Genomic DNA, 24,167 nt, shown 5'->3' on the forward strand with positions numbered 1-24,167 from the left:
AAATATATCCATTATTTTTATTTGACATAATGCTTAGATAATAAAAATTTTCAAATATCAGTAATAAATACTTACAAAACAACTAGTTTTTATTTATTTATTCATTGAATTGATAATCATTTGGAAGAAAATCTAAAAAAATCATATTAAAATAAATATAAAAAAAAGTTCTGCTTAACAAAGTATAAGCATTTAGTTTTCCTTATCTTAAGAGGGATTTTTTTTTTTTAAATGCTTAAATATTCTCTCTTGGCGATGACAAAATCTTGTAAAATATTTTTAAAATCACATTTCAGTAGTTCAGAAGTGTAAAACTTAGTAGCATTTATATTTTCAAGGAAATTTAATGTTGTTCTTATTAATTAAATAGTTCTAAAATGTAAAAAGTGGAAATTATTGTGTTTTAATTTCTGTAAACTAACATGAGAAATCAGTAATTTGATTCTTAATCAAGACACAGTGCTAATTAGCAGTACTAATTAGAACCATAATTTAGCTATTTTTCATCAGTATATAATTATAGTTCATCTGAAGCATTGCATTGTAAGGCCCAGCAGTGGCCAAGCTATTCAAATGCTTAACAGTAGTAACTACATCTTAAATTTAGTTTTCAATAGCATAATAGATTGGCTCTCTGGCTGTTTTAATGGTTTATATATAGTGAAAATAAAATATGAAAGAGCTTATTTCCAAACGTTATCCACAGAAATATTACCTGCAGCTTTAAACTCATTGCTATAGCTCATTAACCAATCATCTGTATTTTTGCATTTTGTTAATAGTTTGATTATTTTGTATTATATAAAAATTTTCATTCTAATTATTAAATAAAAACTAGAAATTAGTGGTAGAGTATCCATTTTCTTGTCATTGTCCTTGGGAAGCAGGATGCCTTTCTTTAATTAATTTTCCCTCCATTCTACTCTATTTTACCACAATATTTGAAAAAAACTAAAATATTTGCTTTGTATGCACAAATGTTTTTTCTCATTTTGTGTTTTATCATTTTAATAGTTAAAAAAACGCTGTGGTAGAACTGTTACAGACAGTGTTCCGGCCAATGGTAATTTGCCTCCATATCGAGAGTTCGTCCTTCATAATAAAGCCCCTCTGTGGAATGAAGTTAGCCAGGTATATCAGCTTGACTTTGGTGGGCGAGTAACTCAGGAGTCTGCAAAGAATTTTCAGATCGAGTTTCATGGCAGACAGGTACATTATTAAACTACTAAAATTAGTTCAGCTTGAATAATTTCTTTTTTTAATGTGTATTTTGTATTTTGATGATTAACACTAGAATGTAGGAAAATCTTACCTACTTGAACGGTGGTAAGGGGTCATTTTGACCCTTCGATGAAAGTACTGAAATACAGTACAAAGTCCATAATCTGGACGCATCGGGACTTCGGCGATTCCAGATTAGGGGTTTTTCCGGATTATAGATCATCAATTTAAATCTGGTAAGATGGCATGCAGAAATTATACAATTAAAAATATGAAACCGTAATTTATGAAATAAAGAGCAATTATGATATAAAGGGTATCAAAATTTATAAAAAAAAAAAAAAAAAAAAAAAGCTTAATATTTATTTGTTTAGTTTAGTAAACATTTCTATCAATGTAAGTTGTTTAAGTTGCTTTGTTTTTTCTGCTAATACTTTCTCTTTAATTCTATAAACAGACATAATTTCTTGTTGAGTTACAAAGTTCCACTGTTCAAGTCCTGTAATTGCTGTGTCGAGAATACTGACTAAATTGTCAATCGAAATTTTTTCGTTTTCAATAACGTTCTCTGTTACTTTCTTCACTATCGGAAGCGCGCATGGGTAAACGCTTTACTGGCTTTACGCGCATGCGTAAGTTTGTGGCTTTGAGGTCCGGATTATAGATCATTCCAAATAATGGATGCCCGGATTAGAGACTTTGTACTGTAACAACAATAAAACAATTTTAAATGCCATACATTGGCACAAATATGTATTTTATATGTATTTCATAATTTATATTTAATATCACATGATAACTTATTGACTTTTTAAAATACTGTAAATGTATCGAGTACATGGCGATCAATTGGATCATACTATAATTACTCAAATAACTCATTAATTTGATATAAGAATTGATTTCAAATAAATGGTTCCACAAATTAAAACTAATGTTAACTAAAATAAAACACAATTTATATATTAATATTTTTTTATGTACTTACTCGGAGGATGATTCACTCTCTAAATCCAGAAATGAGAAATGTTCTCTGATGTGTCAGTTATATCATTATATGTGTAGCTGAATGGAATATGTAAAGCATTTCATTTCAATTCTATTTAATTTTTAAAATATTAAAGATTACACATATGTATTAAGAATTAATGCAATTGATACAAAAATAATTTTTAACAATTTTTCCAGTGCATTTTCCACACACAACTTTGGAACAAGATGCACAATATTCTTGAGATTTGTTTCCATTGTATCTCTGTACTTGACACTTTTTTTTTTTCTCTTTATATCCATTTTCTTTTCATATGTGTTTTTTCTGAAGACTCAGGAAGGATCTCTGGGAGTTTTGAAGCCATATGTACCACTCTTAACTCCTCTCCTAATTTCAGTAGAAAATCTCTCCTGTTAATGGTGTTTTGTATGACACTTTTATAAATTATCCAAGCATTCAAAGCTACGTGATCGAAAATATTGAAAAAGATATTAACTGAATTAACCGATTTAACTGAATATTTTTGGCACATCTGATCACGAATATCCGCACCATACTTTGTTGCGTTGTAAAATTCTTGAAACTTCTTGAAACTGTCTTCAGTTTTTACAGTAGAATGTAATGAGCTCAGCAGATAAACACTTTTGTTTCTTTTGCCTTGATTAGATGGTAAGTGTGATATTATCATGTCCCACTATTGTCTATGAATAAAGTTAACTACGCATATTTTTCAAAGATATAAGAATTTCTCTTCTGTTCTGTTTCATTGTGCCAACCATAGTTGTATTTTTTTATTTTAGCATTTCTGCTAATTTAATTCTAGCAAAATAGTTATCCGTGGTAATATTCCCCCCTTTGTTTAGATGTGGCTCCATTAATGTTATGACATTTTCAGACAAACGTAATTGAGGATTTGCTGTTTCATCTTTTCCTACATAAGGAAATCTATTCAAAAGTATTTAGTAGCAGTGTCGACAGATAACCTAAATTTTATTTCAAATTAGGTTTATTAGGCATATACAGTCAAAAGATTTTAATCCGGACTCGTCGGGACTTCGGCGATTTCGGATTATCGATTTTTGCGGATTAAAGATCATCAGTTTAAATCTGGTAAGATGGCATGCAGAAATTATAAAATTAAAAATATGAAACCGTAATTTATAAAATAATGAGCAATTATGATCTAAAGGGTATCAAAATTTACAAAAAAAGAAGCTTAATGTTTATTTGTGTACTAACGCGCGCATGCGTAAAGCATACATTACGGATAGCCGAAATTAGAAAATTGCAACCAGAAAACTATTTGATTTGTATTTGTGATATTTATAATGACGAGGAATTTGATTTAAATCATATCAAAGACGGAGTACATCGAGATTAAATACTACATTTAGTAAGGAATTATAAGCCAAATAAAATACAAACATCTGCCCTGAAGATAATGATAGTGCTGACAGATCAACTTCCAGTTCATTGTGCGCCGCGACGTCCCCCCCCTCCCCACGCAGAGCAGCGTGAAATTGATAAACAGATTTCGGAATGGTTAGATAAACAAAGGATATGCCTCTATCCATTTTTTGTAGCTATTCGTTTTTTGTTTGATGGACATCGAAACATACTTTTGTTTTCTAGATCCTCTGGGAGCTCCAGCATCGGAAATTCTATTTGACATAATCGAAAGTTCAAGCTTACTTTTATAAAATTGCTCTTACAGTCTGCAAAAAATAATAAGCCGGATCCAATTCGAAGATTAAAGAACAACGCAATCATCAACATTAACTGAAATAGATCATTTTAGCTTATACCGTCCGTTATATATTAAAAGCGCACGCGAAAACGTATTCTGCGCTGCGCAGACGCATATATGCAGTCGTAAATATCTTGCACGCACGCGTAAAAGCTTTATCACATTAGCTGTTTGTTGCCGGGACAAAACGTTTGCAGCAACAGTGCTGAGAAACGGCCTTTGGCGAAATAGGGTTACCATCTTCACTTGCCAAACAGGCTGAAAGCCAAACAAGAATCAGTTATCGCTCAGATTGGCGAAAGTGACGTTTCCTTTCAAGTGACATTCGCTTCTTCGTGTTGTTTTGTATCGCTCACACGCTTTTCGTTTTAAACTTTATTGTTAGTAATGGAAGATAATAGAAAGGTGATTGCTATCAAGTTAATCACTTTGATCTCCACTCTGGCACTTCATGTAACAGATAAACACACTTCTGGTTATAGCAATCAATTACATCAGTAATAGCAAAATTCTGTATACACTAAGGCTCATAATTACTAACTTTATGGCTCATAATTACTGTTCTGTCCATTCAACTGACAAAAATCTATATGGCTGATATTTACCTCCTCACAGCCAGCAGATATTATTCAGCAAAATGAAGATCAAATAAAGCATATGAATACATGAGCAATCAAACATGTGCGAGTTGTTTACTGTCCCATAGAACCATATACCTAAAACACATTAATTATACCAACTCTAGAAATTAGGTGTTCACATCATGAGTTTGTTTTATGGTTTGGTTTATTGAGATTACAGCAAAGCACACTAGGACTATCTGCCTAAGGGAAGGGATGCCTTCGGGGAGGACCCCCTTTGTAAGGGAAACTAGCTCGTATACACGTTACACATGGGGAAAACCACGAAAGCGTCCATGCAGCCAGCCCGTTCACGGGATTCGAACCTCGGACCGAACTGCCAGTGTTCAGCGACTTTACCGCTCGGCCGCTGGTGGGCTCAGTTGGTTTTATGTGATGTCTCGAGGGATAACAACAGGAGGGATCCCTTTGTAGAAGATTTTTTTAAACTGGCTCGTATACCAGTTACAAATGGGGCAAACCAAGGAAACGTCATGTAGCCAGCCCGTTCGCGGCATTCTGACCTGAGACAGAACTACCAGTGTTCAACGACGCTTCGGCCACTAGTAGGCCCGTGCACTTAATTGGAAAGTGCAATTCATTATGTAAACAGACATGAAGGTGATAATCAGTTGTGTGCTGTTATAAGTAATCAAATGTTATAAATGCACAGCTGTTACATTTCTTATTATTTATTAGTCATGTTTTTATTACGTAGATCATATGTATGATATAATTATGAATTAACCCAATAACAAAATGTGTACACTCTTTAGTACTCAAATACTCATCAATTATTTTTCAACTGATTATTACATACTCATAATAATTTGCAAAGAACTGATAACTATAGTTGCTGCCAAGTACATAATCGTTATCTGAATTAAAAGTAACTTCAAATAAACTTCTTGGCAATGTTCATTTTTGTATTCATACGTACATATATATATACACATCTAATAAGTCATTTACATACAAGATAGAGAGATGCGATGCTTTAGAAGTTGTTAATATATATTTATTAGTATTAATGTAATGAATAAGATTTATATTAATGAATGTATATACAAATGTTTTTCATCATGCATAATAATAAATCCATAAATTTTCAATGTTTCAATATGTAGCATTTACAATAAAAGTATAGTTTCTAATGTATTTATAATCCAAAAAGTATTTCATTAATAACATGAAAATAATAGACACATTTAATGAGTATTCTCATTATTACATAAGCTATGCTTTTTCTTTTTTATGCATCTTTTATGCTGTTTAAAATGTGTCACTGATTATGCAGTTAACAATTTAAAAGATAAGTAATTAGGAGAAAAGCCGCGCATATACAAACGGATTTTTAAAAATTATTCAACTTAAATTTAAGAAATAAAATTCTATTATATAACAGTGTTATAATACACGATCAGCACGAAATACAACAAATTTGACGAACTTTTGGCTACGAACAATTTGTAAACAAATCCGAAATGCAAGAACGTCGTAAAATACTGTCAACTCTGAAATTTCCACGATTATATATTTAATGAATATATACACATTTTAAAAATGACTCAGGCAGTTGTATTACAACAAAACAGCAATAATTAAATCAGCCTCTATTTCCACCGTCCATCATTTCACAGTGAGAGCCATCGCCATATTGAAAGTTACCCGTGATCCTTCAGAAGCTGACCTTTTGTCTGATTGGTTGAACGTTCGAGGAACACGTCTCCAGCCGGAACATTTTGGGAAAAGTTTTAAAATGTTGCTCGTAGCCGGGACACGTTCCTCCTAGCTAGACGAAACATTTCTCGGAAGCCTGCCGCTTAAAGCCGTACTACTAGAATCTCGTTTCTCGGAATTGTCCCGGGTAAGTGCGCGGGTCTATAGATGTGATAACAGCATAAAACGCTTATGTGCATGCGCAGAAAGATTTTAGCTTTGAGGTCCGAATTGTGTGGAGCATTGTGTGGATAATCTTCCACAAGGAAAAGCTTACCAAAAGATGATGCTATGCAGATATTCACTTGCTGTAATTTGTCTACAGGAGAAATTATGGGGAGGGGAAAGGAAGGAAGAAAAAAGTCTTAATGTGCCAGCACATGACTTATTGCCAATTCTATGTTTCAGATAGTAATGAGTTTTCAGTTCATTACTATCACTTCAGTTGACCATTTGTAAACATTTTTTATCCACTTCAAGTTGACCATATGTAAACAAAATCTAATTTATTGTTCTAATAAATAAAAAGGTGTGTAATGTGAAATTTTGGATTACAATGTATTAGATATAATTTGCCATGTGTAAAAACTGATTTTTCTCATTTATACTTACATAATCAAGTGTTTGCCCCTTTATTTTTTCAAGTTATCTTTAAAGTGTCAGGTTTCTTAAAATTCCTACCTTAACTTTCATTTTATTCACTAAGCCAAATTATTCAAAATCATGTTGGCATACTTGAAATTAGTATGCATAATATAAGATCAAAGCCTATTAATATGAGAATTTCTTGTAACTGGGCATTTTAACATCCATTATAACTATTAGATATACTATTGAAAGAAGTGTGCATTAATTAGGCTACCTATATTTTCTATTTACTTTTAATGAAATCGCCCAAAAGAATAAGAATACACTTGGTGATGCTGAATTTAGTTTTCTTCTGACTTAGGCTTGGCTGCTACTAAGGCCGAAAAGGGTGGCCACTTTATTGTGGAAGCACCTAATAGGTGGGCCATCATTAATTCCTGTGGAAGGACAGACAATTACAGCTGTGCCTTCTCTGGGATTCAAACTCCACCCCTTCGGTATTGCAGTAGTCTCCCCTAACAACTATATTATCTGGGCAGCCAGTGCAATTTGTAAATTGTCTGTTACATCTGTTGATATTAAGTAATCTAGGGTAATTTCATTACTGTAATTTACATTTTGAATATGTAGAGGCCCTAAATATTTATCAACACAACTTAGCAGTTTACAGTACTTACGTATTATCGCAACCAGGTTGGCGCGATTTGTAAGTTTGAGTAAAAAAGTATGAATAGAAAGAAAATGTACATTTATTAATTACAAATAATTTTTAATACAGTTTTTTATATTATTTTGTTTTAAAATATAAAATAGCAATTAAACCCTTCCGGTTTCGAATTTGAATAAGTTGCAGAATTATTTTTTTGGCGGAAATCTTTTGGCTATTGCTTTTAGCACTGATTGAAAACCGTCTTCGCCATTAACAGCTTGAGCTTGGCACCATATAAATTCAATAAGGTATGAGTCAACAGTTTTGTCAGCAATTCCCATCTCTTCTGCACAAAATTTAATTGAGGTTAACTCTTTACACCAACAATAAATGAAGCGCACCGCTGTCACAAATGAAATTCGGCTACCTTCAAACCAATTTCCGGTTCTCACACCCAAATGTTGATTGCACTCTTCGATGTTACATTTCCAGAAGATTTGCTTTCCAAAATACAGTTTCATTTTATGAGAATTTTTACAAGTACGTTCGTTCGGTGTAATTCCATATCCCTGCAACAATTCAACAGCATCTTTTTCACTCGCAGGCAGATCCCAAATACCCATAGTTCCCAAATACCCATAGTTAAAGTATTTCAGGGCATTCAATCTAACCAGTAAGAAAAATCATTTCTTTATGAAAAACTATGTATAACACGTAGGGTCGCCAAATTTGGCGATTTATGCAAATTTTGGCCTGGTTGCGTTAATACGTAAGTATCCAGTTTACTTTTGTGTTGATTAGAAGGAAACCATATAGAGAAATAGGTTTTCTTCCCATAAAACACTTCAAAATAAAACTCATTGAGGCATTTATTGTTTTCAATTCATTGGTTTCATACTGTGTCAAAATAGAAAATATTGCCATGTATGGGAAATGCTTACTGAAAGCTTTGTGTGCAACCTAGTGAAATAAATGCTCAACTGTGTCTTGAATAATTTTTTCCTTTATTAAATAGGAACATGCCTCCATGCAGCATTAATTTACAATGAAATAATTTTTAAGTAAATTTTTTTCATTCTGTTTGTTTTTGCCATTTTGAACATCTCACTTTAAATGTAAAAATTTGTGTTCTATATCTGTAATTTTGGAGGGATTAATTCCAGAACTAGTGGACTGTCAAAGCTGCTTAGTTTAAAACTTATCTGTCTGTATACAAGATCAGATTGCAATCACCCTTGAAACTTTATGGTAAAATCTGCAAGGTATTAGATTGCAATCTGATTTTTTTTAATTTGTTCAGCAACCTATTATTGTTTACTTTTGATGTACGTGTGGGTAACACGTGCATACGAAAATATCCCTAACATTAACTAGGAAAGCTGAAATCTTAGTTAAGATAGACATGTTACAATTAATAATCAAATTTAATAAGGAAAAGTAACAGTTGCCGGGTACATTATAACGGCTTAAGAAATTCAGAGCACAGTACAGATGCGAGTACACAAGTTCACATATCTCGGCGAAAACAGAGACGCACACATTTGTTGAAGTAGTTCCACTTGACTGCCGGGGGAAAATTCTTCTCTCCCCATCAGCCTGTAGGTTTGCCAAACGGGTTTACTGTTTCGCCAATTGGCGCTTTTCTGTACAGTTTTTAAGTCCGTATCGCCTGTTTGGCGCTGCCGCTGCATACTCCCTCCACAGTGTCAACGAAATGTGACATACCAATGCGGGGGTCGGATTAAACGTCCAGAACGGGTGATACAAATGTCCGAAGTTTTTTTCACACTCTTGGAAGCAACTTGAGAAGAGTCCATGGTTACAAAAGCGGGTTTCAGTCTATCTATGGAGATCGTTTGCTTAGTCCCTTTTATTTCGAGATCAAACGTTTTATCTTGTCTTTCTAGCACCTTAAATGGTCCATCATAAGGAGTTTGAAGTGGTTTTCTAACTCCGTCGTGTCGAACAAACACATATGTGGACTTGTGAAGGCGTGGATGAATGAAACATGTTCGCTGGCCGTGGCTAGAAGTCGTGGTCGGGCGGACACTGGCAAAGTGAGATTTTAAATCCTCCACAAACTGTTTGGGGGACGCATCCGGAGGTGTCGGATTGAAAAATTCTCCTGGGAGATGGATAGTCTTTCCATACACCAGTTCAGAAGTGGTTGCTCCTATGTCCTCTTTGAGAGCGGCGCGGAAACCCATCAGCAGCGTTGGAAGGGCAGCCACCCAGTCACTGGTATCGTGCGCTTTTAAGGCAGCTTTCAAAGGACGGTAGAATTCCTCGATCAGTCCATTCGCCTGTGGGTGGTTGTATTTTTTTATTTTAGCATTTCTGCTAATTTAATTCTAGCAAAATAGTTATCCGTGGTAATATTACCCCCTTTGTTTAGATGTGGCTCCATTAATGTTATGACATTTTCAGACAAACGTAATTGAGGATTTGCTGTTTCATCTTTTCCTACATAAGGAAATCTATTCAAAAGTATTTAGTAGCAATGTCGACAGATAACCTAAATTTTATTTCAAATTAGGTTTATTAGGCATATACAGTCAAAAGATTTTAATCCGGACTCGTCGGGACTTCGGCGATTTCGGATTATCGATTTTTGCGGATTAAAGATCATCAGTTTAAATCTGGTAAGATGGCATGCAGAAATTATAAAATTAAAAATATGAAACCGTAATTTATAAAATAATGAGCAATTATGATCTAAAGGGTATCAAAATTTACAAAAAAAGAAGCTTAATATTTATTTGTGTACTAACGCGCGCATGCTAAAGCATACATTACGGATAGCCGAAATTAGAAAATTGCAACCAGAAAACTATTTGATTTGTATTTGTGATATTTATAATGACGAGGAATTTGATTTAAATCATATCAAAGACGGAGTACATCGAGATTAAATACTACATTTAGTAAGGAATTATAAGCCAAATAAAATACAAACATCTGCCCTGAAGATAACGATAGTGCTGACAGATCAACTTCCAGTTCATTGTGCGCCGCGACGTCCCCCCCTCCCCACGCAGAGCAGCGTGAAATTGATAAACAGATTTCGGAATGGTTAGATAAACAAAGGATATGCCTCTATCCATTTTTTGTAGCTATTCGTTTTTTGTTTGATGGACATCGAAACATACTTTTGTTTTCTAGATCCTCTGGGAGCTCCAGCATCAGAAATTCTATTTGACATAATCGAAAGTTCAAGCTTACTTTTATAAAATTGCTCTTACAGTCTGCAAAAAATAATAAGCCGGATCCAATTCGAAGATTAAAGAACAACGCAATCATCAACATTAACTGAAATAGATAATTTTAGCTTATACCGTCCGTTATATATTAAAAGCGCACGCGAAAACGTATTCTGCACTGCGCAGACGCATATGTGCAGTCGTAAATATCTTGCGCGCAGGCGTAAAAGCTTTATCACATTAGCTGTTTGTTGCCGGAACAAAACGTTTGCAGCAACAGTTCTGAGAAACGGCCTTTGGCGAAATAGGGTTACCATCTTCACTTGCCAAACAGGCTGAAAGCCAAACAAGAATCAGTTATCGCTCAGATTGGCGAAAGTGACGTTTCCTTTCAAGTGACATTCGCTTCTTCGTGTTGTTTTGTATCGCTCACACGCTTTTCGTTTTAAACTTTATTGTTAGTAATGGAAGATAATAGAAAGGTGATTGCTATCAAGTTAATCACTTTGATCTCCACTCTGGCACTTCATGTAACAGATAAACACACTTCTGGTTATAGCAATCAATTACATCAGTAATAGCAAAATTCTGTATACACTAAGGCTCATAATTACTAACTTTATGGCTCATAATTACTGTTCTGTCCATTCAACTGACAAAAATCTATATGGCTGATATTTACCTCCTCACAGCCAGCAGATATTATTCAGCAAAATGAAGATCAAATAAAGCATATGAATACATGAGCAATCAAACATGTGCGAGTTGTTTACTGTCCCATAGAACCATATACCTAAAACACATTAATTATACCAACTCTAGAAATTAGGTGTTCACATCATGAGTTTGTTTTATGGTTTGGTTTATTGAGATTACAGCAAAGCACACTAGGACTATCTGCCTAAGGGAAGGGATGCCTTCGGGGAGGACCCCCTTTGTAAGGGAAACTAGCTCGTATACACGTTACACATGGGGAAAACCACGAAAGCGTCCATGCAGCCAGCCCGTTCACGGGATTCGAACCTCGGACCGAACTGCCAGTGTTCAGCGACTTTACCGCTCGGCCGCTGGTGGGCTCAGTTGGTTTTATGTGATGTCTCGAGGGATAACAACAGGAGGGATCCCTTTGTAGAAGATTTTTTTAAACTGGCTCGTATACCAGTTACAAATGGGGCAAACCAAGGAAACGTCATGTAGCCAGCCCGTTCGCGGCATTCTGACCTGAGACAGAACTACCAGTGTTCAACGACGCTTCGGCCACTAGTAGGCCCGTGCACTTAATTGGAAAGTGCAATTCATTATGTAAACAGACATGAAGGTGATAATCAGTTGTGTGCTGTTATAAGTAATCAAATGTTATAAATGCACAGCTGTTACATTTCTTATTATTTATTAGTCATGTTTTTATTACGTAGATCATATGTATGATATAATTATGAATTAACCCAATAACAAAATGTGTACACTCTTTAGTACTCAAATACTCATCAATTATTTTTCAACTGATTATTACATACTCATAATAATTTGCAAAGAACTGATAACTATAGTTGCTGCCAAGTACATAATCGTTATCTGAATTAAAAGTAACTTCAAATAAACTTCTTGGCAATGTTCATTTTTGTATTCATACGTACATATATATATACACATCTAATAAGTCATTTACATACAAGATAGAGAGATGCGATGCTTTAGAAGTTGTTAATATATATTTATTAGTATTAATGTAATGAATAAGATTTATATTAATGAATGTATATACAAATGTTTTTCATCATGCATAATAATAAATCCATAAATTTTCAATGTTTCAATATGTAGCATTTACAATAAAAGTATAGTTTCTAATGTATTTATAATCCAAAAAGTATTTCATTAATAACATGAAAATAATAGACACATTTAATGAGTATTCTCATTATTACATAAGCTATGCTTTTTCTTTTTTATGCATCTTTTATGCTGTTTAAAATGTGTCACTGATTATGCAGTTAACAATTTAAAAGATAAGTAATTAGGAGAAAAGCCGCGCATATACAAACGGATTTTTAAAAATTATTCAACTTAAATTTAAGAAATAAAATTCTATTATATAACAGTGTTATAATACACGATCAGCACGAAATACAACAAATTTGACGAACTTTTGGCTACGAACAATTTGTAAACAAATCCGAAATGCAAGAACGTCGTAAAATACTGTCAACTCTGAAATTTCCACGATTATATATTTAATGAATATATACACATTTTAAAAGTGACTCAGGCAGTTGTATTACAACAAAACAGCAATAATTAAATCAGCCTCTATTTCCACCGTCCATCATTTCACAGTGAGAGCCATCGCCATATTGAAAGTTACCCGTGATCCTTCAGAAGCTGACCTTTCGTCTGATTGGTTGAACGTTCGAGGAACACGTCTCCAGCCGGAACATTTTGGGAAAAGTTTTAAAATGTTGCTCGTAGCCGGGACACGTTCCTCCTAGCTAGACGAAACATTTCTCGGAAGCCTGCCGCTTAAAGCCGTACTACTAGAATCTCGTTTCTCGGAATTGTCCCGGGTAAGTGCGCGGGTCTATAGATGTGATAACAGCATAAAACGCTTATGTGCATGCGCAGAAAGATTTTAGCTTTGAGGTCCGAATTGTGTGGAGCATTGTGTGGATAATCTTCCACAAGGAAAAGCTTACCAAAAGATGATGCTATGCAGATATTCACTTGCTGTAATTTGTCTACAGGAGAAATTATGGGGAGGGGAAAGGAAGGAAGAAAAAAGTCTTAATGTGCCAGCACATGACTTATTGCCAATTCTATGTTTCAGATAGTAATGAGTTTTCAGTTCATTACTATCACTTCAGTTGACCATTTGTAAACATTTTTTATCCACTTCAAGTTGACCATATGTAAACAAAATCTAATTTATTGTTCTAATAAATAAAAAGGTGTGTAATGTGAAATTTTGGATTACAATGTATTAGATATAATTTGCCATGTGTAAAAACTGATTTTTCTCATTTATACTTACATAATCAAGTGTTTGCCCCTTTATTTTTTCAAGTTATCTTTAAAGTGTCAGGTTTCTTAAAATTCCTACCTTAACTTTCATTTTATTCACTAAGCCAAATTATTCAAAATCATGTTGGCATACTTGAAATTAGTATGCATAATATAAGATCAAAGCCTATTAATATGAGAATTTCTTGTAACTGGGCATTTTAACATCCATTATAACTATTAGATATACTATTGAAAGAAGTGTGCATTAATTAGGCTACCTATATTTTCTATTTACTTTTAATGAAATCGCCCAAAAGAATAAGAATACACTTGGTGATGCTGAATTTAGTTTTCTTCTGACTTAGGCTTGGCTGCTACTAAGGCCGAAAAGGGTGGCCACTTTATTGTGGAAGCACCTAATAGGTGGGCCATCATTAATTCCTGTGGAAGGACAGACAATTACAGCTGTGCCTTCTCTGGGATTCAAACTCCACCCCTTCGGTATTGCAGTAGTCTCCCCTAACAACTATATTATCTGGGCAGCCAGTGCAATTTGTAAATTGTCTGTTACATCTGTTGATATTAAGTAATCTAGGGTAATTTCATTACTGTAATTTACATTTTGAATATGTAGAGGCCCTAAATATTTATCAACACAACTTAGCAGTTTACAGTACTTACGTATTATCGCAACCAGGTTGGCGCGATTTGTAAGTTTGAGTAAAAAAGTATGAATAGAAAGAAAATGTACATTTATTAATTACAGATAATTTTTAATACAGTTTTTTATATTATTTTGTTTTAAAATATAAAATAGCAATTAAACCCTTCCGGTTTCGAATTTGAATAAGTTGCAGAATTATTTTTTTGGCGGAAATCTTTTGGCTATTGCTTTTAGCACTGATTGAAAACCGTCTTCGCCATTAACAGCTTGAGCTTGGCACCATATAAATTCAATAAGGTATGAGTCAACAGTTTTGTCAGCAATTCCCATCTCTTCTGCACAAAATTTAATTGAGGTTAACTCTTTACACCAACAATAAATGAAGCGCACCGCTGTCACAAATGAAATTCGGCTACCTTCAAACCAATTTCCGGTTCTCACACCCAAATGTTGATTGCACTCTTCGATGTTACATTTCCAGAAGATTTGCTTTCCAAAATACAGTTTCATTTTATGAGAATTTTTACAAGTACGTTCGTTCGGTGTAATTCCATATCCCTGCAACAATTCAACAGCATCTTTTTCACTCGCAGGCAGATCCCAAATACCCATAGTTCCCAAATACCCATAGTTAAAGTATTTCAGGGCATTCAATCTAACCAGTAAGAAAAATCATTTCTTTATGAAAAACTATGTATAACACGTAGGGTCGCCAAATTTGGCGATTTATGCAAATTTTGGCCTGGTTGCGTTAATACGTAAGTATCCAGTTTACTTTTGTGTTGATTAGAAGGAAACCATATAGAGAAATAGGTTTTCTTCCCATAAAACACTTCAAAATAAAACTCATTGAGGCATTTATTGTTTTCAATTCATTGGTTTCATACTGTGTCAAAATAGAAAATATTGCCATGTATGGGAAATGCTTACTGAAAGCTTTGTGTGCAATCTAGTGAAATAAATGCTCAACTGTGTCTTGAATAATTTTTTCCTTTATTAAATAGGAACATGCCTCCATGCAGCATTAATTTACAATGAAATAATTTTTAAGTAAATTTTTTTCATTCTGTTTGTTTTTGCCATTTTGAACATCTCACTTTAAATGTAAAAATTTGTGTTCTATATCTGTAATTTTGGAGGGATTAATTCCAGAACTAGTGGACTGTCAAAGCTGCTTAGTTTAAAACTTATCTGTCTGTATACAAGATCAGATTGCAATCACCCTTGAAACTTTATGGTAAAATCTGCAAGGTATTAGATTGCAATCTGATTTTTTTTAATTTGTTCAGCAACCTATTATTGTTTACTTTTGATGTACGTGTGGGTAACACGTGCATACGAAAATATCCCTAACATTAACTAGGAAAGCTGAAATCTTAGTTAAGATAGACATGTTACAATTAATAATCAAATTTAATAAGGAAAAGTAACAGTTGCCGGGTACATTATAACGGCTTAAGAAATTCAGAGCACAGTACAGATGCGAGTACACAAGTTCACATATCTCGGCGAAAACAGAGACGCACACATTTGTTGAAGTAGTTCCACTTGACTGCCGGGGGAAAATTCTTCTCTCCCCGTCAGCCTGTAGGTTTGCCAAACGGGTTTACTGTTTCGCCAATTGGCGCTTTTCTGTACAGTTTTTAAGTCCGTATCGCCTGTTTGGCGCTGCCGCTGCATACTCCCTCCGCAGTGTCAACGAAATGTGACATACCGATGCGGGGGTCGGATTAAACGTCCAGAATGGGTGATACAAATGTCCGAAGTTTTTTTCACACTCTTGGAAGCAACTTGAGAAGAGTCCATGCTTACAAAAGCGGGTTTCAGTCTATCTATGGAGATCGTTTGCTTAGTCCCTTTTATTTCGAGATCAAACGTTTTATCTTGTCTTTCTAGCACCTTAAATGGTCCATCATAAGGAGTTTGAAGTGGTTTTCTAACTCCGTCGTGTCGAACAAACACATATGTGGACTTGTGAAGGCTTGGATGAATGAAACATGTTCGCTGGCCATGGCTAGAAGTCGTGGTCGGGCGGACACTGGCAAAGTGAGATTTTAAATCCTCCACAAACTGTTTGGGGGACGCATCCGGAGGTGTCGGATTGAAAAATTCTCCTGGGAGATGGATAGTCTTTCCATACACCAGTTCAGAAGTGGTTGCTCCTATGTCCTCTTTGAGAGCGGCACGGAAACCCATCAGCAGCGTTGGAAGGGCAGCCACCCAGTCACTGGTATCGTGCGCTTTTAAGGCAGCTTTCAAAGGACGGTAGAATTCCTCGATTAGTCCATTCGCCTGTGGGTGGTATGGAGACGTCCTGATCCTCTTGATTCCCAATAATTGGGAAAGGACTCGAAATAAACCGCTTTCAAACTGTCGCCCTTGGTCGGTAGTAATAACAGTCGGACAACCAAATCGAGTAATCCAGTGGTCATAGAAAGCCTGTGCTACTGTGCGTGCTGTTATGTCTGGTATGGGTACTGCTTCGGGCCATCTAGTAAATCTATCTATCATAGTTAGACAGTAATAATTATTTTGAGAAGGAGGTAGGGGGCCAACAAGGTCAAGGTGGACGTGATCAAACCTCTGTGATTGGTCTGGAAACTTCATTAACGGGGTTCTAGTATGCCTGCTTACTTTTGCTTTCTGGCACGGAATGCACTGCCGTGCCCATTTCGCGCAATCTTTGCGGATGGAAGACCAAACAAACCGTGAACATACTAACTTTGTTGATGCGCGAATGCCGGGGTGAGACAAATTGTGCAAGGTGGCAAAAACTCTCTCACGGAATGCCGGAGGAATGTAAGGACGGGCGTTACCTGTTGACACATCGCAATATATCGGTAAGCTACAATTCGGTAAGGTAACTTTTTTGAGATGTAGAACTTTTGACTCTTTAAGCAATGTTTGTAATTCTGGGTCGATTTCTTGCAATTTCGCGATTTCCTCATAGTCGATAGGGTTAAGCATGCTTATTGCTTCTATACGCGAAAGTACGTCGGCAGCGATATTCTCCGAACCTTTTATATGGCGAATTTCAGTGGTGAATTGTGAGATAAAGTCTAACTGCCTAGCCTGACGAAGTGAACACTTATCCAAACGCTGTCGGAATGCATACGTGAGCGGTTTGTGATTGGTGATTAAAGAAAAGTTCCGTGCTTCCAACATATGCTTAAAATGCCTAATAGCAGCATAAGCTGCCAATAGCTCTCGATCATACGCACTATAGTTCCTTTCCGCCTGCGAAAGCTTTCGTGAGAAAAATGCGAGAGGCTGTAAATTTCTATCAACTATTTGTGATAGCGTTCCACCGATCGCGAAGTCTGACGCATCAACCTGTAAAACCAACTGGGCATCTTTCTTCGGGTGTGCCAAAAGAACAGCATTAGCGATTAGCTGTTTGCACTTTTAAAATTCACTCCGCGCTTCCTCAGACAAATTCAGGATTGTCTTATCATTTTTCTTAGCCCCTTTTAAATACGAAGTTAAATGTATTTGATTCTGGGCTACGTTGGGTAAAAATCGACGGTAAAAATTTAAAAATCCTAAAAATCTCTGCAAATCTTTTACCGTTTTAGGAAGTGGGTAGTTAAGTATCGGTTCCACTTTGTTCGTCAGAGGCTTGGTACCATCTTTATTGATTATATGGCCTAAAAAAGATATTCCGGAACGCCGAAAACACATTTCAAAGCGTTAATTGTCAATCCATATGAAGTTAATCTTTCAAAAACAGTACGTAGGTGAGATTTATGCTCATCTTCCGTATCACTAAATATCAAAATATCATCTAAGTAGACGTAGGCGAATTCTAGATCTCCAAGAATTTCGTTCATAAACCTTTGAAAGGTTTGAGCTGCTCCGCACAGTCCGAAATTTAAAAACGGAAATTCGAAAAGACCAAATGGGGTGCAAACTGCAGTTTTCGGTATATGATCTGGATGTACTGGTATATGATGATATGCCCGAACGATATCAATTTTTGAAAAAATTGTCTTTCCGCTAAGCATATTATTAAAGTCTTGTAAATGCGGGATAGGGTATCTGTTGGGTTCGGTGCACGCGTTTAGTTTTCGGTAGTTTCCTTCTGGCCGTATGTCGCCCGAACTTTTAGAAACTACATGAAGAGATGATGACCATGCTGATTTTGATGGTCTACAAATACCTTGATCTATCATAAATTGAAATTCTTTTTTTACTGCTTCGTGTAACTTAGGGCTTAACCTACGCGGTTTACTGTGCACAGGAGGACCGTTTGTTTCGATGTAATGAACCGTACTATGCTTTACTCTACCCGAATCGGATTTTAACTTCAGTACTTCCGGAAAGTCTTTCAAGATTCTGTGATATGGTGAATCACCAGATATTAACTTTACCGAAAAATAATTTTTAGAATCGGAAAGAGAACCAATACGAGTTAATTTCGTAGTATTATCGATAAGCCTACCTCGTTTTAAATCGATTAAAAGATCAAAATGCCTTAAAAAGTCGGCTCCTATTATAGGCACTGGTACATCGGCGATTAAAAACTTCCAAGAAAAGTTTCGTCTAAGTCCTAAATTCACAGTTAACAATTTTGTTCCATACGTAGAAATTCTGGAATTATTCGCGGCAAATAATTGAAGCGAATCAGGATGCATTTTCTTAAACTTGGAAGTCGGTGTCACACATGAAACATCCGAGCCCGAATCAATCAAAAAGTTTAAATTTAATCTGTTATCGTAAACATGTAAATGACATGAATGCGCGACTGCCGATGAATTTCGATCGACAGCTGCTACTACTAGTTTTCCTGGGCCGTAGTGTTCTGAGAAAAGGAACAAGGTGCTCGACATTTTCGTGCATTATTACCGAATCGCGAATGAAAATAACAATAATTGTTCACACGCTCTCGGGAATGCCCACGCGAAAAACTACGTGCTTTGTTATGTTGATCCTGGGGGAAATTATTCCTCGTTTTTCCGCGGGAGAGTCGCTCGACTTGTTTACTTAGGGCAGAGCTCCTTAAGGCCTTAAGCTCCTCGAGGGGGGCACCAGAATCGTTTGGGTTTCTGGGGGAACTCGCCGAAGCTGCCTGGACCGCGAACACGCTGTTGTTCGTTGGCGTGCGCACTTCAGCTATCTTATCAGCCATTTTTGCTAAATTGTCTAAGGATTCCGAACTTATTGATAAAATGGCATGCACCTCGGAAGGTAACCTTTGCAGCCATAATGATTTTAAAAATTCGTCAGTTATACAGTTTCCACCTAATTCTCTCATTTTTCTCAATAAGTGAGATGGTTTGTCGTCCCCTAAATGCAATTCAGAAATAAGTCTGCGTATTTGCTCGCTTTCCGAATCTGAGAATTCTACTATTAACCTAGCTTTAAGGGCATCATATTTAGCCGTCGCTGGGGGATTAAATAAAATATCTGATACTGCGGAAAGAGTTTCAGGGTCTATCGAAGAAACCACGTGGTTGTATTTTGTACTATCGCTACTAATCTTCGCTAAAGCAAAGTTACTTTCAACTTGAATAAACCAAAGTTTAACATTATTTTTCCATAAAGGGGGAATTTTAACTGCCACGTGTGAGATTTGTGGCTCCTGAACCGCCATATTCGATTCCTCGTTGGTTTGGCCTTCCGATCCTGGCATGGTTGCCAATTATAAATATATCGTAAATCGTAAACTTAATGTTTTGCACTATACCTTATCAAAACAGTATCAATTTAGAATAAAATAATGAAGACATTCAATATCTCAATAAAAGTGTGAGCACAAATATTACCCAAAGATCAATTTTAAACAATCAATAATTAAATTAAAACTATAATTTTAGAGCAAAACATATCACAAAAACATAATTAAGACCAATCACAGATAATTAAAAAAATTTGGCCACATACCTGTAAATCCTCCTTAAGTGTGATAAACCACGTGTAATCCGTACGATAAAATGAGGAGGAAATAAATAGGGTGGAGCCTTTATCAGTCATAAGGAAGAGCATTGGCATCAAAATAAGGCATATTTTTAGTTTTTGAACAAAGATTGAGACAGATAGTCATTAGGGATCGAAACAGAAGGAGCGAGGGACAGGGTCACCAATGATGTACATGTGGGTAACACGTGCATACGAAAATATCCCTAACATTAACTAGGAAAGCCGAAATCTTAGTTAAGATAGACATGTTACAATTAATAATCAAATTTAATAAGGAAAAGTAACAGTTGCCGGGTACATTATAACGGCTTAAGAAATTCAGAGCACAGTACAGATGCGAGTACACAAGTTCACATATCTCGGCGAAAACAGAGATGCACACATTTGTTGAAGTAGTTCCACTTGACTGCCGGGGAAAATTCTTCTCTCCCCGTCAGCCTGTAGGTTTGCCAAACGGGTTTACTGTTTCGCCAATTGGCGCTTTTCTGTACAGTTTTTAAGTCCGTATCGCCTGTTTGGCGCTGCCGCTGCACTTTTATGTAACTTATAAGTAGGAATTCATTAAATTTTAACTTGGTTTTTATGTATAGTTGAGTTACTAGTTTTGTTTTATTGCAAGAACAGAATTATTGATTTGTATCAATATATTGATAGATGGAAATTTAATGCTTTGTATATTAAAACACTTAAATTTGTATTTTCTACATAACTTTATTTGAATTTATGAGAACATAGTTAAGAATTTTATTATTTTTAAATCTATAGACCATATTTACTGAAAAATAAGACCCAAATATTTTTCCCCCTTCTAAAATTATACAAATTCTTATTATTAGGTATTTTAATAAATGAAATTTCAGAATAAGGGGAAGGAAATTTTCATACTACATAGAATACTTACATTGTGTACCATATAGGAAATTACCATGTATATATAAACTGCATAACTTTCATAGCCATGTCTAGTTAAACAATTTTAATTTAGGCTTGTTATTATTATTATGCCTGACAATATTAGTATTATTATATTAGTATGCCTGACAACAAAATAGGTAATAATGTTAAATTAGTCCTAACTTTTCTTTCTTTTACCAAGGTAAAAATATGTATCGATATATTTAATTACTTTCGTTTTGCTCAGAAACAAATAAATTCTAACCCAAACCATACTCTCTTCAAATATTCAATATTTTTTATTTTTTCAAAAATCTGAGATATAATACTGTCTTATGCTCAGGAAATCTCATTTTTGAATAAATATAATATTTGAGGTTTTTTTTATTTTTATTTTTAGAAAAATATACAAAACCACTTACAAACATATTGTGGCATAAAAACATATAGATTGCACATGTACAACTAAAATATAATAAAAAAAAATGAAGATTCTGTTTCTTCAAAATTATTTTTTAGTTTAGCATTTTCAATGTTCTTTATGTTGATTTCATTTTTTTTTTATGTTTTATTGTGTTTGAAAACTATTTAAATACAAAATTCTTAACAAGATTATATGTTTTCAGTTTAAAATTCTTTTGATCTAAATCATTTAAACCAAAATTTAACGTTTTGCTTTAATGCTGTATTTTATATATATATATATATATATATATATATATATATATATACACATATATATATATAATTTAAGACAATGGTCTCAAATTTAACTAGCATGTGGGTTGAATACACAATCTAAAAACTACTGACGAGCCAGAGTCTCTTTTTTTTAACCAAATGAAATTTTCCTTACTAAGCCTTGCATAAACAATAATAAAATCGCAAGGGGGGGAACTCGAATTTATAATTTTTCTCCCATCTGCAATTTTTTTGGTATCTGCAAGACGGTTTTGTTGGTTACACTTCTTAATTCAATATATTGACGGCTAAATGTCACGTTTTAGATTTATATATACTTCAGATAGTTTTAATGTGTTTCATTAATCATTTAATAACTTAATTTAAATTTAAAATAAACTCATTATGAAAACTTGAGAGTAAATAATGGCAATCTAGTCTCTTTCTCTTATTTATTAAAAGTTCCTTTGATGCATAAATAAAAACATATATGTTGTATGTAAAATAAACATCTTTATTTCTTACTACAACTTGGCACTTGATAGCATTTAGGTTCTGATTATTAAGTTTGTAACCTCGGAAAGAAATTACATCTATCACAGATTGTGGATGCTCGTCGATCTATTGGGTTGTATTCATAATAATTCTGAATTGTGAAAAAAAGAGCTGTTTACATATCTGGTTGTAATGAAAATTTTCCGCCAAAAAATTTTCATAATAAAGTTAGAAAAAAGAACATGAAAGCTGTACCTTTAGTATGGGTAGTCACCACTTTAATGTGAGTAATCACCACCCAAATCTATGATTCACTTTAGTGCAAGTAATCACCGCAAAAATCTATGATTTTCTGCCAACGTTTTGGTAGTTTTTCAAAGCCTTTGGCCCAGAAATTTGGTGGCCGCGAGTCCGAAAACAGATCAACCTCACATCAGACATTCTTTGCAGAATGGAAGATAGCACCAGCAAGATGATATAACTTCAGGTGTGAAAAAGGTAGAAGTCCAAAGGAGCAATGTTGGGGCTATATAGTGGGTGTGGCAAATGATCCCATTCAACAGAGTCCAGCTGGTGAATGCAGACATGTGTGGCTTGCATTATTTTGATGGAACATTACCTATTTGCGGCAGAACTCAGTGTGATGTTTTTCCTTTATCACCACTGACTAGCATCTCGCTGTACACCTTACTGTCGAGGGTTTTACCTTTTTTCTAGTTACTCTTTATGGGTAATACCTCGGCAATCCCACAAGATACAAAGTATGATCCTTTTGTTAGTCAAATTACACTTTGCCATACTACCGACATCACCAACACAGGGCACAGACCAACTCCCTTTCAGCCTGTGTTGTTGAAGTAAATCCCTTTTCGTCACGAGTGACGATCTCGTCCAAACTTTTGTCCTTGTGTTGATATTTGAGCAGATTAGAGCAGGCCCAAACACGTATGACGTTATGCACTTGCGTCAGCTCATGCAGCACCCAGGAATTGAACTTATACATCAAATTTATGTGATGCATAGCATGACTAATGGACATCACACTAAAATCTAACTCCTTAGCAAGCTCTTGATTGGTTGCATACTGATTTTCTTCCATAAGTTTGCAGGTGGTACTCATCAACATCAGTAGGCCATCTAGAGTGCCCAGCTTCTTGAATGTCATAGTCCTTGTTTTTGAACTTTCGGTACCAAACCTTGACAGTGCCATATGTTACAACATTAGTACTTAAAGCTGTACACATGATTTGGTAACATTCTGTAGCTGACATTTTGCAAGAGAACTAGAAGTAAGTGATCGTTCTAATCTGGTAGCATGATTGTTCCATTTAAGACACCTTGTACTGAAGAAAATGATGTTTTTTCCCAAATTGCACAATACAATGTTCTAAAGCAAGTCTCTTTCTTTCCAATGCAAAAAAAAAATCATTTGACAAAATATGATTAAACACACCAATGTGAACTGTTTGCCCAGACAATATTTGCAGTGGCAGGAAACTTTTGTTAAAGCCCAATATAAATGCATTTCCAAACAAAGTGATTATTCTTAGTGCAAAAATTCGTAACTGAGAGCATTTATTTTTTGATATGCAAATGAAAGTTCATGAAAATGTATATCTTAAAAACAGGTTTATATCACATTATAAAATAATTATCTCCATTTATAGATTTTTTTTGCTTGTTATTCATGTCCATTTTTAATTTTAACGAAAATAACATGTGAACTCATATTTCAAATAAGTAAAATTTTTACAAATACCTTATTGAAATGTATTTGCA

General features: G+C 34.8%; 1 protein-coding gene across 1 annotated transcript in view; it reads left to right on the forward strand.

Moving 5' to 3' along the window:
- Positions 1 to 24,167, forward strand: part of Tusp (WD40 superfamily protein Tusp) — a 97,814-nt gene that overhangs the window by 61,022 nt on the left and 12,625 nt on the right. The window contains exon 11 of the mRNA XM_035358549.2: positions 1,015 to 1,209. Within this exon, the coding sequence (XP_035214440.1) occupies positions 1,015 to 1,209 (195 nt within the window). The remainder of the gene's footprint in view (positions 1 to 1,014; positions 1,210 to 24,167) is intronic.

This window comes from Stegodyphus dumicola, chromosome 9, assembly GCF_044657685.1.
Source record: "Stegodyphus dumicola isolate Sdum_Otavi_A_Nest chromosome 9, ASM4465768v1".
In the NCBI taxonomy this organism is placed as follows: Eukaryota; Metazoa; Arthropoda; class Arachnida; order Araneae; family Eresidae; genus Stegodyphus; species Stegodyphus dumicola.